We start from the raw sequence: 17796 nt of genomic DNA, 5'->3' as shown, positions 1-17796 counted from the left end.
CCCCCCACAAATAGAAAAGTATTATAGTGAAAAGGATATGTACTATTACAGCCTGATTATTCCAGGAGTTTGTGGTACAGCTGAAATTTTCAAAACCTGTGACTAATAATAAACAATATGCACATAATTTCTGAAAGGCAAAAGGAGGGCTAACTAATCTCAGATTTAAATATTGATTTATTAATAGACTTACAACTTCTGAGACCTAAAATAAATGTTAGTTTTGAGCATGAGTATAGAACAAATGAAGAAGCAAGTTAATTTATGAAGACTCTATTTTGTATGTTTAACAGTGTAATTAAAGCGATAAGGGAATAAAAAGCCTCAGAAAAGGACTTCTCTCCATGGAACGTCAACTGAATGTGGTGGTGCCGGACAAACTTGAAGATGGTCTTATAATGTGTCCATGAAGATTTCTGGGATGAAAAGGACCTCTTTGGTGCAGCATTGTCCATCTGTATTTGCTGTTTTTGCCAGGACTTCCTAATTTTGCTTCCATAAACAGGGAAATAAAAAGTAGTCTAGTGGGGGAAGGAAGGACAAATTTGTCCATGGTGCATTATTAACTACTGGTCAGACTGGTGAAGTTTGGAGGTTGCTGCTGGAGTTCTTGTTTTCTGAAACCTTTACTATTAAGTTTTATGTTTTAGTCTACACACTGAGAAAGATTGTTTGAATAGGTGTATTTAATTGTGGTTAAGTAGGCAAATATAGTTCAAAGTATTGAGGAATTATGAGTTACCAGTCCAGCAGATTCATGAATATTTTCCATTAGTTCAGTTGTCTTTATACTTCCAAAGACTATTTAAGGAATCTGTTCATAGTTATTACGAGAAGACAATGATTGGGAGATTTAGAGGCATTTGGTCAGAAGAAGCTTTTTTATATTCATGTTACTTATTTCAGTAGTGTCATCCAGGCTGTATGTGGGGTCCTCAGAAGTAAACAGGGACTCCTTGTATCAAAGGTATATTAAAAATATTAATTGTCACTGTTAAGGAGAACTTCCAGTATCAGAAAACAAATGAGATGTGAAGAGGTGGAGGACAAGAATGCAATAAAATCAATGTAGTGTACATGAAGTGATAAGAATGAGCCAGGTGGGTTTTATTTTCAAATTTGCTTTTGATTTCTGAATCAGTTTTCTTTCCTAAACAATTTATTCCAGCGTGTATGTAGCAATTTATGTTAAGGTTATCAAAAGGTCATGCTATGGAATTCCAGAAGTAATTTTTCTTTGTCTATCTCTTACTGAAGTTAGTTAGTATGTACCTAATTATTTTTAGGTTAAGCAGGAGCATCCATCTGCACAAAACGTACCTTTTCTCCGTTGTCTCCACATCCTATGACCATTGTTAGCAGCTACTGTTTTCTTAGCAATTAACTGCTTTAGGGTATGTAGAATGGTGTTATGAAAGTATTACAAGAGGGTTTGTGGCAGCATTGTTTTACAAGAGGAAGTTCACTGAAAGGCATTAGAAAGTTACTCACTGGTTGATAGAATATCAGTCCTTCTAATCTAGTTTAGCACTCTTCTATTAAAAACTATATCAAGCAGCCCAAACTGTGTTGAGATGCACCCTGCTGTGTGTCGTATCTCTTTTCTCTTTTCGCAGTCTCAGCTATTTACATTGAAAGTTGTTTTGGAGAGGAATTCTCTGCTACTCTGTATTTTTATGGTGCCTAACACATTGGGAACCTGTCCTTGGTTCTTGGCTTTGCAGGAAGCTTATAAATCTCTCTGTTGAACATCTCAGCCATACGCTGACAATGTTGTGTAGGGTGTAAAGGCAATAACTGTTTTATTATCCACTCTCTTCGTTGCTTCTTAGGATGTTCTGCCTAGCCCTGTAGCCAACCCTTTTTGTTTTGATTGTAATTTTTTAAATTTTCCAGGTTACTTTGCATTACTCCTGTGCTTGTTTTCATTTCTCATTAACTCTGCACCACTGTCTTCACACTACAACATTATGTTTTCCGTGCTATGCAGGAAGAAGCCACGTTAGTCTTTCAGAATTATTTTTGGCATTTATAGTGTAAAAATGATACATATTGGAATAATAAAATCCTGGTGTGTCGAGGCAGTAAGTTTTATGGTTGCGCTAACATTTCTCTGAAAGATGTTTCATATGTGCATCCAGCTGTGGTCACATTAGTTCTTTATGAACTGTTCCTGCCATGCATACATTTTAAATTGGGGAAAAGATCCATCCTCATGTGGTGAGGTTTAACCAGTGTGTTATGCAACATCAGCATAATAGCATAAACTATGCAGTCCTGTCACTGGGCACCCCCGAAAAGAGCCTGACTCTGTCTTGTTTGCACCCTCCCTTTGGGTATGTATATACATTGATGAGATCCCTTAATCCCAGTCGTCCTTAATCATCTTTGTGGCCCTTCGTTGACTCTCTCTAATATGTCCGTGTCTCTTGTACTGAGGAGCCCAGAACATGACACAGTACTCCAGGTATGGCCTTACCAATGCTGAGTAAAGGGGAAGGAACACCTCCCTTGACCCCCTGGCAACACTCCTCCTAATGCAACCCAGGATACCATTAGCCTTCTTTGCTGCAGGGGCACACTTCTTGCTCATGGTCAATGTGGTGTCCACCAGGACGCCCATGTCCCTTTCCTGCCAAGCCACTTTCCAGCTGTGTGGCCCCCAGCCTGTCCTGGTGCATGAAGTTGTTCCTTCCCAGGTGCAGGACTTTGCACTTCCCTTTTTGAACTTCATGAGGTTCCTGTCAGCTCATTTCTCCAGCCTGTGCAGGTGCCTCCAAATCGCAGCACAACCCTCTGGCTTATAAGCCACTCCTCCCAGTTTTGTGTCATCTGCAACTTTGCTGAGGGTACATTCTACCCCGTCATCCAGAAGCGACTGAAGAGTTGTCTGAAAAGGAAACTGCACTAATATTTTCTAAATAATGATTTAGAATACAGTTCTGCAAATGTGTACTGAGATTGCTGGGGTGCTCCCTACTGTGGGTCATCTCACTGACAGCACTCAGACCGCTTACAGATGTGTGTCTCCTGCTTCAGTGAGCATGTGGTTGCTTTTTTGTGATCAAAGTTAGGAAAATGTTGTATATTTCATAAAAGAATTATCAGTAAATTCTTTGATGCTGTTTTTAATCACTAAAACTAGTGTTCTTCACTCAGACTGAAAGTTTCCCGTAATTTCTGAACATATTAAGGAGAAGATGAGGAAAAGTAAGCATGGTCTTGCTAAGGCTAACTCAGGCTGAACCAACGTGATTGCTTTCTGTGACAAAAGTGTCTGGATCTGTGGACAAGGGGTGAGCAATGGATGACTTACCTTGACTTCGGCAAGGCTTTTGATACTACCTCCCAGAATAGTCCTGTATCCAAGTTAGGACGTCATGCTCTGATCAGATGGACAGCTGGATAGGTAAAATGCTGTTTGTATGATTGGGCCTCGAGGGTCATGGTTAATGGGTAGAGTATGGTATTCTACCTGGAGGCCAGTAACAAGCGAGTAGTACTGCAGGGGTCTGTCCTGGGACCTGTCCTGTTCAAACATCATTATCAGTGATGTGGAGGAGGTGATGGAGTGCACCCTCATCAAGCTTAACAGATGACACCAAATTCTGGGGAGGGGGAAACAAGTGATATGCTTGAGGGCAGGGCTGCTCTCTGGAGGAGCATAGACAAACTGGAGGAATGGGCTGACAAGGAATGCGCAGACAGTGACTTTATGAAATTCAGCAACGTCAAATGGCAGGCCTTTCACCTGGGAAGGAAGAGCTTGTGACGGTAGAGACCAGGAGTGCCTGGCTGGGGAGCAGCTCTGCAGAAAAAGTCCTTGGGGGCCTTGGTGGGCAGCGAGCTAAGCATAAGCATGCAGTGGCCCTGGCAGCAACAAGAGCCAGCAGCATCCTGGGCTGTGTCAGCAGAAGTGTGGCCTGGTGCTCAAAGGCAGCAATTGCCACCCTCCACTCAATACTCAAGGCTTGGGCCCCCAATAAAAGAAAGATATTGATAAGGTCATCAGGTTGGTTGAGGGCTGGAGCCCTTGCCCTTAGGTGGATGGGCACAGTCTAACGGGTATAAATGGTTAATGTAAATAAACGGGGCAGGCAAACAGTTACACCAATGCTGATGATTTTATTTGTAATCCTTCTTATTAAGAGGAGGTGCTTAATCAGGTCCATTGCTTGGAAAATGTATGTAATTCCATACAGGAGGAAGTCAGGATGAAGACCTAACCCATTGCAGGGACTTCACTTGAGGTTAGAGGCAGTAAAGCCTCAACTGCTTAATGCAGCACTATTTGAGGTGTAAGGACCATACTTCTTCCTGGGAACTGTTTTTATTTTGCCATAAGAGGCTGTGTAGGTTTAAACAGGAGCACAGTAGTAAACTGTTTAAGTGAAGCTGATAAGAGAACTGAGAATTGGTTGTTGGTTATTGTTTATTTTTAGACAGCTCAGATGTTTTTTATACTGAGTGACAGAGCAAGTTGTGAATGATGACTCCTGAGCAAAATATTTTCGTTGCTTTGACACACTGAATTTGAGCAATTCATCTCAGTCTTCAGAGAGATTTTTATTTGTGTTGGCCTTGATCTTCTGAGACATCAATGTAATATTTGCATTTCAGTTGGTAACAAAGGAAATAAATATATAGACATATGCATCTGCATGCAGATAGCTAGATATGCATACTAAAACTGAGAAAGTGCAGAGAAGTCTTTAAGTAACTTTTTTTGAAAGCTTGGTTGTCTCCATAGCAATTTATCAACTTTTAATTGAGTCCCCATACATTGTTCACAGTAATAAAAAAAATATATTAAAAAAAAAAATTGAAATTGTACCTACTATGGTAATTTTCTCTTTACTACAGGGTCAGAGTTCTCGGAGAATTTTCTGAAAATAGGTTTTCAGAATTATTGCAAGCCTATTAACTTGTTTCCTCACTCCAACTCATCTAGTAGGAATACAAAATTCCTGTACATAATGTAAAGGTTGATTTCTTGACCACCAGCTCAGATGTAGCTGGAAATCATGGAAGTGATTTTATTCATAACCTTTCTGACAACAGGAACAGGGCTCACCAACTCCAGCAACAGGTAATGCACATGTATGGGCTTAAGAATGCTTAAAGGGAAAAAAAATGTTAGTGTCTTTGAGCCAGCTGAGTTCTGCATGTATATGCTCTGTGTATACCTATCTGTATGTATCTAGAATTACATTAAAGGGTAAGTCTTACAAATTTATTATGAATCTCTGCTTTGTGAAGTCTATCAATGTGACTTTATTTGAAATAAAGTCTTTTAAAATCTAAATTCCTTGGGACACAGACCCATAATAATAATGTTGCCTTTACTGTTATCATCTCGTTTTTTTCTCCAGAGAACAGTATTTATAATATAAAATCTTTATTGATACTTAATCTTATTCTTAAACATAGTGTCAACGGAAGGTCAGAGGTCAGAGTTATGATGGGCAGCTGGCTATAAATAAAAGTATGGGTGTTGGGGGTTTTTTTAATAATTTTTCTTTCCCCATCCTGCTGTTAGCATCCCCTCCTGCTTCTGCCTTTGCTGCTGTCAAAAATGCAGTCCAACCGTTTCCTGTGTTCCAGATTGTTCCTTCCCCTTCCTTCGAGGTGTCATTAGGATTTTAATCTGACTATGTTGGGCTAATACTATGGAGTTGGTGGAAGTAGTAGCCAGGTAGAAGTACAGCAAAACTGAGCTTTTAGGGAGAACAGATTTAAAGTGTTCATGTAAAATTAACTTGAACTCTTCTCTGGGAGCTTTACTCCTTATTAGAAATCAATATTTGAATGCACAGTAACAACTTTCAGAGAGCTGAATGGAGAGTATGAGAGTTGTCTACAACATGCTACACCTTACTACATGTTTTGGTCATTTATTTCAAGAAGCATTAATCATTTCAGGTAAACACAAAGGTAAACAGCTCCTTGGGCAGAGAGTTGTCTACAACATGCTACACCTTAATACATGTTTTGGTAATTTATTTCATGAAGCATTAATAATTTGGTTTCAGGTAAACAGCTCCTTGGGTAGCAGATACATTTTTAATACTTTTCTACCTTTTTTCTTCATTATTATGATACTTGGAGTTGTAAAGCATTATGCTTTTAGATCTTTGTTTGTTTTCCCTAATAGCTGGTCTTTTACTCTCATTTGAAATTAATTGGAAAGGAGGCTAGACTAACAAGTTTTGGGGTTTAAGTTTTGGATTTTTTGTTTGTTTTTGTCTTTTGCTCCAGAGAAGGCAGGTAGTGTCAGAGGAGGGTTGAGCAGCAGGGACAGCCTCTTCGCCCTAATGTGCTAAGGTCTCATGCTGTATTGAACACTAGTGGAGGGCTGTTCTCTGTTCTTTGACTAGTCCCTGTTACTGTTGTCTCCTTCCAAGAACCATGTTTTGGTTCTCTTTGTGAGAAACCAGAATCCATGCCTGTTCATCTTTGTGCTCTTTGCAGTCTGGGAGCCCTAATGGATCTGCTCGTCCTCACCATGTAAATTACTTATCGCAGATCCTTTTGCTTTGGGGAAGCTCTGTCCGGGCCACAGCCTGTCGCAGCAGCCTTGGGCCATGCATCTGCAGTCAATGAATTCCAGGCTTATAGGTCAGACGGCACAAACCTCGGCTGCATCAGCTGAACAAGCAGGCAGTAATGCATTAAAAACCTCTGTTTTGGTTAACTACTAGCGGCAAGACAAAGATTTGTGCTCTGCTAATGTGGATCAGTTAAAATGATTGGCAACATTTTAGCTATTTGTGTCAAGTTAAAAAGAAAGTGAATTTTCTTTTTCATTCCCTGCTGTTAATCAGCATACTCGTCTATTACAGAACTGCCTATGTTTCTTCATTTTATTGTTTGAAAAGTTTTGTTTAAGATTTTTCTCCAATGGCCTTCCTAAGTGATGGAATAAGAATGATGTTTTTTCCTTTCTAAGTAGTTTTATCTTTGATCTATGTACATTGTTGCCAGCGTTCAGCTAGGATTCTCTGTGATATTATTGCAATACTCCGATATGTTTATTATACTTACACTAGCCTTATGAATCTTAACAGGCTGACTGTCTCATTACCAGTAATTGAGAAATCTTATTCATACTTTGGGCTGTTGAGCTGTGTGTGATGAAATAATGGTTTGTCATGTCATTTATTTGTCTTTGCATCTTGATTTTACTGATAAATGAGTTTCAGTTAACTTGCAAGTGTAGCGTAGACATGATATAGTGGATTTGAAGGCTCTCTCTCATTTTCCTTCTCTGGGAATTTAGTACTGTTGAAAACCACACCAAATGGTGTTATTTTATTTTCTTTTAATTCAGGTTAATTATTTAGTATTTTTTCTTTGATGTTATGAATTATTTTTTCTGCTGTGTTGGAGCTTTAAAGAGTGTATACTATTCCTAGCTTTTACTACTTCTAGGGGAAGGTAGTTCTTCTGTGCAACTGATTAGTTATAATTTGCAAACTAGGTCATGATCATTAGGCCGTTATAGGGCTTTTGCATCTCCAGGCTCTTAGGACACATCCTATTCCTCTTCCCTTCTATTCCTTCTCTTTGCCCCCTGGTAAAAAAAAAAAAAAAAGGTGCTTGAGGATCTATTTGGTTTTCCACAGATTCCACAACTCCAACATGGCTCTGGGATGTCTGGAAATTGGGGACATAGTGAGTGCATTTGTTAAGATTGTCAGTATATCACATGCACAAACAGTTCATTGTATCTGGGGTACATGGGACCTAATGTGTCATGCTATGGATCTGCACATGCTTAGTAAATTTAATCCTCAGTGATTCACCTGGCAGGTTATGTTACACATTTCTCTGTGGGAAATGCTGAATAAAAATCTGGGATCTTATTTCTATCCCTATGCTTATGATATTCAGTACCAAGAATGCTGCTATGCAATTTCATTTGTTATTGAAACGTTAAAAAGGAAGTAGAACTAATGGGTTGGGGAAAGTAGCCTCCCTCAGGTTTTACAATTTCCAAGCACAAATTCATTAAAGCTGATCTAAAAATGAAAAAGAAAAAATGTTTTTCAAGGCATTTATTTAAACTTTACCAAGTTGTTGGTTTTTTTTTTTAAAGCTAACATATTCTGTTTTGTTTTCAGTAAAGGCATGTATCTATTAATGTTCATTTTTATACAATTTTATAATTGTTTGCATACATGCTTAGTGTTAAATGAGATATAATACAAATACAATTTCAGTACTTTTGCCAGCTTTAAAATTATTTTGGAAAGTTATTTTTTCAATTATGCAGGAATTTTTTATAGTCTCTAAAGAACACGATCAAAAGTATGCAAAACTTTAAATGTGAAAGTGAACATCGAAATAATTCATTTTCTGTAAGAGATGGAGAATCTTTCTATTCTGAGAACAAGATTTTCTTTTTAAAGAAAATAGGCAACTTGCCATTGTGACAGAATAACAGCCATTTATAATCTAATTCTGACTTTGATCATTTCTTTAAACGCAGTTGTGTTAGTGAAGCAGCTGGTTACACTGGAAGTAGTGCTGTTGCTATGTGTGTAGAGTAATAGGGTAAAATGCAGTTGACCATCAAACTCATTTCGGTTTAAGACTGCTTTCTCCTAAGTAAGGGCATAGTATGTTATTGGTAGTGTCAGCACTTAGATTTCAAATTGCTTGGAAGTGCCAGACTTGTGTTGTTTTCTTCTGTCATCAGTGCCTGTAGGAGGGGAGAAAGCAGCCAACATGATGAATTGAGAGTTGAACAGAAAAGTGATTATGGATCTTGGATAAAGAGTGTGGTCAGGGAGATTGAAAATAATTTGCTTAGCTGCTTCACTGCGAAAACACTGGGCTGCAGTTCAGAAAACCTTCAGAGTGCAATCTGAAAGCATTAGTCTTGCAAAGGCGTTAAGGTTTTTTTTACTTTTCATTATCAGGGGGATCATGCCGCTAGCCTTTTGCTCTGACGCAACGTCAATTGTCATCCTTGTGGATGACACCGATGTAAAACAGTCCTGACAATGAAATTGAGGTGGGAAAATATAGTCAATATCAATTTATGGTTTTGTTTTAGGGTTAATTTAGTAGTTGAAAGCCCTGGAGTCTTTTCTCTAATGACTGGATAAAGCACAGGTGACAGTGGTGTGCCATGACCTGGGTCTCAGCTGCCCTCTGGAGGGAGGGAGCACTGCTGAAGCTTTCTGTGAGTGAATCCTGATATGCCTCTGAACTCTGAATCTGTCTCTGGGGTGGTGTTTGCTGCTTTATGCTAACTGTACACTGCTGCAGGATAAATGGGATTATCTCCTTCAGCTGGCTTACCCTGTGGCCCCTTCAGTGCTTGAGGAGATGCTAGGGATGGGCTGGAAACAGGAGGTTCTTGGTAGAACAGGACCTCTCCCTTTCAGGAGCAACCAGGGTTGCATCAGCTGAACTCAGCTGTGAAAGTGCAGAGTGACCATGACACAAAGAGGAGCTATGCTCTCTAAAAGCTTGGATGTTGCTTCTGACTTTCCTCTATGGTCTGTTACTAAAGATGGCAAAAAAAAGTTTTCATTTTCATTTAATTTGAGATAGGAGATACCTACAGAATCTCTTAGCACCCTCAGAAGCCTCTCTGGACTTTAAAGATCAGCAAACAACACCTTCTGGTTGTGGATGTAAAGAAGGAACATTTTTATCAGTGCCAATCTCCTAAGCCACACCATATTTTTTGAAGATGCATTTTTAAAAGTACTCTACATGAGCTGCAGAATGTGCATGCATTTCAAAATTTTAATCTCTTACTGAGGTGAGAAGAAGTGTAAAGACTGGGGTTTTGGAAGATAGAGCAGGGTTGTTGGGGAAATGGAGGAGAATCAAGCCCTTATAGAAATGCAACAAGTCTCTGGTTGAGGGGACAAAATACATTGTTCCTTGAAAGGCCATCCTTTTCTCTAGCTAATTCAAATGAAGAAAAAAAAAAAAACAAAAACCAAACACTCCAACTATCCACATTTTTAAAAGGTGATAAAATGGTAGGATTCTATGCTGGCCAATTTGTTACACTGTGCTGATTTAACCACTGTCTTCTCCAGTTTTATGCCAGTGGTATTTCCCATTAAGTTTGAAGGGTGAGGACCCCATTACTGGGTGTTACCGTGCTGTATTTATTTGGATTGTAAATGCTCTTCTGAATGTTGGGCTTTGGTTATCCTGGAGGTTGAATGCTTTCCTCATTTGATTTGACAGGGACTAATGTTTTATAGTAGATTTTAAAAATGAAGTTCATGTTTTATAGAACAGCATTGATATCTGAAAATAATCATTGACAATGTCCACTGTGCCCTATTGATCGTAGAGCAGTTACTTTTGAAATTTTCCCTTTTATCTGATTAACCATTTTACTTCCAGGAAATAACATTAAATTTTCATATGAAGACACAGAAATTAAGTAAGTTAGCCATTCTAGAACACTACCAATGTAGGAGAAGGTTGGACTTTTTCATCATGGGCTATGGCTTTCTTCTAAGCTATATAGTCTGAAACATTTTTACATGGTAATGCATATTTAAAAAATTTGTTTAACAAAATTGAAGAGGCCATACAGAGACCCAATATGTTTGATGAACCAAAGTATCTTTCTACCAGTAATTTATTAATCTGATACCTTATGGAGTGTTTTTTCCACAAAAAAACCCCAAACAAACAAACAAACCCCCCCCAAAAACTGTGTCCCAAATCAGTTAGAAGGATTAATCTATAAAACTATAAAAAATTAGCAAGGAAGAAGCAAGTAGGGAGAAATAACTTAGAAATATATGATCAACAATTCATAATTAGGTGCTGACAAAACAAATTAACATAGTTGAGAAGTGAGGTATTAGTGCTGTGTTGACTTTAACTGTATGTCATGTAAAGGCATGGAAATAGTAAAGTCACTGACGTTCTGCAGAGTCTGACTTTTAACCTGTTTTTTAATATTTCTATCACAGATATGGAAAACATTTAAATCCGTTACTGATAAGTTAGAGGTAACAAACAGCTGGAGAAATGGTAAAATAGACACTTAGTCACTGATAAAGAGAAGATAGATTCATTAACTGAGCTGGGTTCAGGCACATAATATATTTTTCAGCATATCCAAATAAAATTTTGTATCTTGAAATAATAAATGCACACTATATTTCCATCTTTATTCCAAGAAGCAGTTATCCTTTAATGACAAAACCCTCTTTCCCAAGAACAGGGAATCGCAGTCATCAGTTGAAACTGGACTCATGTTGTTATGCTTTGGCCAAAAGGCCTCATACATCCAAGTGCTGCAGTATCGAGGGTATGTTATCTCTGTGTTTGGCATTGTTCTGGAAAAAGGCTGGAATGCTGGTTTCAGATGGGTGTTCTTCAAGAAGGACATTGAAAACTGGAGACGATTCAGGGTAGGGTTGTAAGAATGATGAAGGAATTGGAAGTGTGCTTCATGGTGAAAGATTCAGAGCTCAGTTTGCTTAGTTTAGCAGAAGTGTGGTTAAGAGATCATTTGATCACAATCTTAACGTATTCATGTGGGGAGCAGAAATGTGATAATAGATAGCTTCTCCATCTACCAAACAGAAGTAAAATAAGAACCAGCAGCTTGAAGTTGAAGTCAGCCAAATTAGTTTGGAAATACGGTGCAAAATTTTAACAGGGAAGGCAGTTAAACTCTGGAACAACTTACCAATAGCTGTGATGCATTTGCAAACACTGGAAATACCATAATTAAGATTGCATATCTTTCTGAAAGACTCACTGTAGCTTAGGAACAAGTGTTAAATGTGAAGTAGAAATTGATGCAGGGGAGCCTGTAATATTCAGGAATCGCAATATTCACATCCTTCCAGGACTCTATTTGCAGTGCAGTATAGTGGTTAATTTCTGCTCATTTTGATTCTGGTTTAACCATTAGGAGAATTTTTAAGGTATTTCTACATGGCACAATGTGGTGCAGGTATCCACGCTGACCCTGAACAAGCTAGGATGGGTACTAAGAGCACCAAAGCTATGCTAGCATGGTTTCCCAACAGGAGAGATATATAGTGCTTTTTAGCAGGGCTGAGATGCTTGTATGCAATGCTTGGTGATCACAGCTGCTTGCTCGCTCTTAACAAGCTCCTACAGGCAAAGAATCCTTGAAGCCCTTGGGAATCATATGTAAAAATAAGGATTTCTCGTATAGGAGAAGCAGGTTTCCAAAATGAGATTTTTTTCCTTTTTTTTCCTTTTTCTTTATTGTTTACATGGGTTCAATTTGAGAACAGATAAATTCAAGCAAGAAAAGTTATCAGTTACTCAGAGCAAGAAACCATATTGGACTCAGGAAACCTGTGATGTGAAAATAGTCGGAGGCTGAGAAATAGTGAAGGAACACATTAAAGACCCTAAGCTTACTCTTTCCTAAACAGCAAATTATCTCCATTGTGGAGACAGGATACTGGACTGCTGGATTACTGGTCTGATCCCATGTGGATTTTCTTACATGCATTCTAACAGTGTCTGTTTCATACTATTAAATTCTGAGAAACCAAATCTGTAACCTTAATGATAACTTGTAATGTTTTGAAGTGTGAACCTCTCGGAACAAATATATGCAAAAGAATCTTTGTTTAAAATAAAAGTAAGAGGATTCTGAAAAAAACCTTTTAAATTGATCAATTGTATCAGGTTTACCATAGCAATTTAAAACTGATTGTATCAGTTTTATCATACCAACTTAAAACTGGAGTGTGCATTTTGTTCGTTTAACTGTCGTTTTAATGTAAGGAACAGATTTATACTGCAGTTAATGCCTCTGCTTTTCAGATACGAGTTTCCATTGCTGGCAAAAGAAATTCAAGAAATCAGCCTACGTAACTGTGGATCACTTTCCAACTGTTGAAATGGCTTTTCCTGTCTTGTTTAGCTCTGAATGTTGTCAAACCACTTCATAGTACAGTATATGGATCATCTTGTTTATAAGCCTGTGACTTGCCAGCACATCTGTGGATGAGCTACTTAGAGCCATTGATTGAGTCATTGCTAGAAAAGCAAAAGAATTAGAAAAGTACTTGAATCAGAAGGAAAACTGTATAATTAAGGCATTGCCTATATGTATTCTGTTATGTAGACAACACGGAGCTGCCTGACTGGAGAATGTGCTGGTGTAGACATTAAATTGAAGATCACGCCATTAAGAAAGTCTGAGCTGATAGCTAGCCCTGTCTTGGGCTTTGCCACTTGATGACTAATGGTACACCAGCAGTACACTATGTACTTATGTTAAAAATCAGACTGTAACTGTTCTTGAAAGATTAACATACACATTAATCAAATTTTTTTTTCCTGATGTGCATCTCTAGAAATTCATGAAACTTTTTTATGCACCTTATGAAATTATAAAATGTGTATTATGAAAAGTGAGTCTTTGCTGCCATGTTTCTGACCAAAGGTATCTGATATTGTTGATTCTAGGCAATTTAGCATGTAGTTGCAATAAACTTCAAGATATTTGGGCGTGGTGAAGCTTTATACTCCCATCAGATTAAAAAAATTTTGCTTTCACTGTTATGTTTCACAATGAACTGAGGTTGGTTTTTTGATTAAAAGATGCTTACATCACCTTCTGTATATATTGTGCTATGTAATTATTTATAAAGTAGATAATATACATAAAAACTGCACACTGAGATTTAAAATTAGAAAATGTTGCTTCTAATTGCTGTGTAAAACTTAAATAAGCAGCATTAATCCACATGATTGTTTTCTTGCTAAAATTTTTATTTAATAGTTTTACTTTCTGAATAGCTATGATTCATGACTTAACCTAGGATCTGGTTGTGCAAAGATATGTATCAGTGAAGGCTTTCTTTACATGTGTGTCTCTTAGTATTTTCAGGATCCAAGTTTTTACTGACTTCTTGTTAAAATCCTTATTCTCCTTCACAAATGTTACAGTTTGCGTTGATAGGGTGAATTCATATGCAATGGAATAAATTTTTATTCTTGATATTTGCTTAAAATGGAGTGGAAGATATAAACACTTTTATAGTCAATAGAAAAACATCCTATTAATTACTCAATTTAGACTTTTAGGATGATTTATCTTTCAGTGAAAATTCAGGAGGGGAAAAGTAGCTACATTCTAACACTGCTAATAATGTCACATATTTCATATATTCCACAAGTAGTACAAGTGAGAAATCACAAAAGCTGTAGTTTGATTACATTTTTGGGGTTTGCTTTTCCTTTTCAGTCGGTGGTGAAGACTGGGCGATTGCTGATTAGCCATGAGGCTCCCTTGACAGGAGGATTTGCATCTGAAATCAGTTCCACAGTTCAGGTACAGAGGTTATTTGTATTTAAGTGTTCTGCATGGCTGAATATGTTTACCAATAGAAAGAATATTTATTACTACATTAGAAGTCGAGTTTTTAATATTTTTTTAAGTTGCTCTCTTTTACTTTTTTGTTAATTTTCAGTTTTGTGGATGCTTTATCTTTATTTTATTTTTTGTGTTACTTTATCTGAACAGCTGAGAAACCATGTACCTACCAGGCACTGTGCATAGCTTCTGCTAAGCTAGAAAATTTAACTTTCACTGAAAAGCAGGGAGGATGCACTGTCAGATGCAAAGGGAAAATCTTTATGTAGAGTCTGTTTTTAAGGTACTTTTTATACCTTTCTCATATTTTTATCCCCAAAGCTGCTTAAAAATACATTCTAGGAATGTTGGAATCAGACACAGAAAAAGCACCCAGGTCCAGTACAGTATAACGTGGTGTTAGACATAGTGTTCAGAGACCTCATTAGGAAAGCAATCTGTGAAAGTGGTTCATGTATAGTTGTGGTGATGCTCACGCATGTGTAGAGCTTGTATGCACAGAACAGCTTTGAAAGCTTGAGATGTACATCGGTATCAGTTGTGTGGAGCATTAGGCTTTAACTTTTTTGGAAGTCCTTTTGAGCTTTCTGACACATTTTATATCTGTACTTGCATACAGATTTTCCCCTTAACTTGATTTCTTTCCTATGCACATCAGTGATACTGGTTTATAGAAACATCTCAACTAATTGTGTCCATCACCATCTGATTACTATTTTCCAATTATTCTATTCTTAGAGTAGTTAAATTATAGGACTAGAGAGAAATGGGATTCTAAAATTCACAAAATATAAACCATACAGGCAGTAGTTAAAGCTTGGGAATTAGCCTTTTTGTAGGAAGGAATAGAGTTAATTGTTCTGGGAATGTAATTTTGAATTAAATATGCATAAGGAGTCGGAAAACTGTGTTTCTTGATCTTTCTTTACATGTGTGTCTCTTAGTATTTTCAGGATCCAAGTTTTTACTGACTTCTTGTTAAAATCCTTATTCTCCTTCACAAATGTTACAGTTTGCGTTGATAGGGTGAATTCATATGCAATGGAATAAATTTTTATTCTTGATATTTGCTTAAAATGGAGTGGAAGATATAAACACTTTTATAGTCAATAGAAAAACATCCTATTAATTACTCAATTTAGACTTTTAGGATGATTTATCTTTCAGTGAAAATTCAGGAGGGGAAAAGTAGCTACATTCTAACACTGCTAATAATGTCACATATTTCATATATTCCACAAGTAGTACAAGTGAGAAATCACAAAAGCTGTAGTTTGATTACATTTTTGGGGTTTGCTTTTCCTTTTCAGTCGGTGGTGAAGACTGGGCGATTGCTGATTAGCCATGAGGCTCCCTTGACAGGAGGATTTGCATCTGAAATCAGTTCCACAGTTCAGGTACAGAGGTTATTTGTATTTAAGTGTTCTGCATGGCTGAATATGTTTACCAATAGAAAGAATATTTATTACTACATTAGAAGTCGAGTTTTTAATATTTTTTTAAGTTGCTCTCTTTTACTTTTTTGTTAATTTTCAGTTTTGTGGATGCTTTATCTTTATTTTATTTTTTGTGTTACTTTATCTGAACAGCTGAGAAACCATGTACCTACCAGGCACTGTGCATAGCTTCTGCTAAGCTAGAAAATTTAACTTTCACTGAAAAGCAGGGAGGATGCACTGTCAGATGCAAAGGGAAAATCTTTATGTAGAGTCTGTTTTTAAGGTACTTTTTATACCTTTCTCATATTTTTATCCCCAAAGCTGCTTAAAAATACATTCTAGGAATGTTGGAATCAGACACAGAAAAAGCACCCAGGTCCAGTACAGTATAACGTGGTGTTAGACATAGTGTTCAGAGACCTCATTAGGAAAGCAATCTGTGAAAGTGGTTCATGTATAGTTGTGGTGATGCTCACGCATGTGTAGAGCTTGTATGCACAGAACAGCTTTGAAAGCTTGAGACGTACATCGGTATCAGTTGTGTGGAGCATTAGGCTTTAACTTTTTTGGAAGTCCTTTTGAGCTTTCTGACACGTTTTATATCTGTACTTGCATACAGATTTTCCCCTTAACTTGATTTCTTTCCTATGCACATCAGTGATACTGGTTTATAGAAACATCTCAACTAATTGTGTCCATCACCATCTGATTACTATTTTCCAATTATTCTATTCTTAGAGTAGTTAAATTATAGGACTAGAGAGAAATGGGATTCTAAAATTCACAAAATATAAACCATACAGGCAGTAGTTAAAGCTTGGGAATTAGCCTTTTTGTAGGAAGGAATAGAGTTAATTGTTCTGGGAATGTAATTTTGAATTAAATATGCATAAGGAGTCGGAAAACTGTGTTTCTTGATCTTTGGTTTCTTGATCTGTGTGATACAACTTCTTTTAAAGAGTAATTGTTTTAATTTTAATATAATTATATGGTCATTCATTTTTTCTACCAAGATTTTGTCTCCATTAAGAACCAAATATTTATCATCCTTCTAAGTAATTAGTATTTGACCTCCCTTCTTTTCTAGGTAGCCTCTTTGATTAAAATAAGTCTAGTAAAGTCATAAGGTACTGCCAACCGTGACTGTTGAAGGTGATGATTTTTCTTAAATTCTTATGAAAATGTGAAATAAACTCAACCAAAAGAGCCTGTCTTTTAGTGTCTTGTTTTATTATTAACACTTAAGGAGAAAACTATTCTAAGCTGTGCAGCAATCTCATAATTTACTGGCATAACAAAGGAAAGCATATGTGTTGGAGAAAAAAGTGAGTTGAAAAGAAAAAAAGCTTATCAGTAAATATTATTGGAAGAGCATGGGATGCTCAATATGTTGCTGAAACTACAAAATGAGTCTTTAATCTCCTCAGACCTCCACTAAGAAAGCTACTTACCTGATTTATCCATCTTACATATCAGATGTATCTTGCCAAATATCACTTACTTAGAAAACAAAGTTTAAAATGCTTTAATAAAGGGCTATTTATTTCTGTCATTATTGAAAGCAAATATTTGTTTCATGATAGTATCGTAGAATCAATAGTTTGGTTGGATTGGAAGGCACCTCTAAAGGTCACCTAGTCCAACCCCCCTGCAATCAGCAGGGACATCTTCAACTAGAGCAGGTTGCTCAGAGCCCCGTTCAACCTGACCATGAAGGTTTCCAGGGATGGGGCATCCACCACCTCTCTGGGCAACCTGTGCCAGTGCCTCACCACCCTCAGCATAAGAAATTTCTTCCTTCTATCTAGTCTCAATCTACCCCGCTTTAGTTTAAAGCCATTCCCCCTTGTCCTGTTGCAACAGGCCCTGCTAAAGAGTTTGCCTCCATCTTTCTTATAAGCCCCCTTTAAGTACTGGAAGGCTGCAATAAGGTCTCCCCGAAGCCTTCTCTTCTCCAGGCTGAACAACCCCAACTCTCTCAGCCTTTCTTCA

General features: G+C 37.4%; 1 protein-coding gene and 1 long non-coding RNA gene across 2 annotated transcripts in view; both read left to right on the top strand.

The window, feature by feature from the left end:
• The window catches only part of BCKDHB (branched chain keto acid dehydrogenase E1 subunit beta), a 77371-nt gene extending 62520 nt beyond the window's left edge, over positions 1–14851 (top strand). Inside the window, exons 8-9 of the mRNA XM_009282728.1 lie at positions 14237–14323; positions 14708–14851. Coding sequence (XP_009281003.1) covers positions 14237–14323; positions 14708–14851 — 231 coding nt within the window. The remainder of the gene's footprint in view (positions 1–14236; positions 14324–14707) is intronic.
• Positions 14852–15679: 828 nt separating this feature from the next.
• Positions 15680–17796, top strand: part of LOC103901777 — a 58124-nt gene continuing 56007 nt past the window's right edge. The window contains exon 1 of the long non-coding RNA XR_657753.2: positions 15680–15762. This is a non-coding gene — a long non-coding RNA (uncharacterized LOC103901777). The remainder of the gene's footprint in view (positions 15763–17796) is intronic.

Source organism: Aptenodytes forsteri, unplaced genomic scaffold (assembly GCF_000699145.1).
Source record: "Aptenodytes forsteri isolate BGI_AS27 unplaced genomic scaffold, ASM69914v1 Scaffold245, whole genome shotgun sequence".
Lineage (NCBI taxonomy): Eukaryota > Metazoa > Chordata > Aves > Sphenisciformes > Spheniscidae > Aptenodytes > Aptenodytes forsteri.
This window is presented reverse-complemented; position numbering and strand designations above follow the sequence as displayed.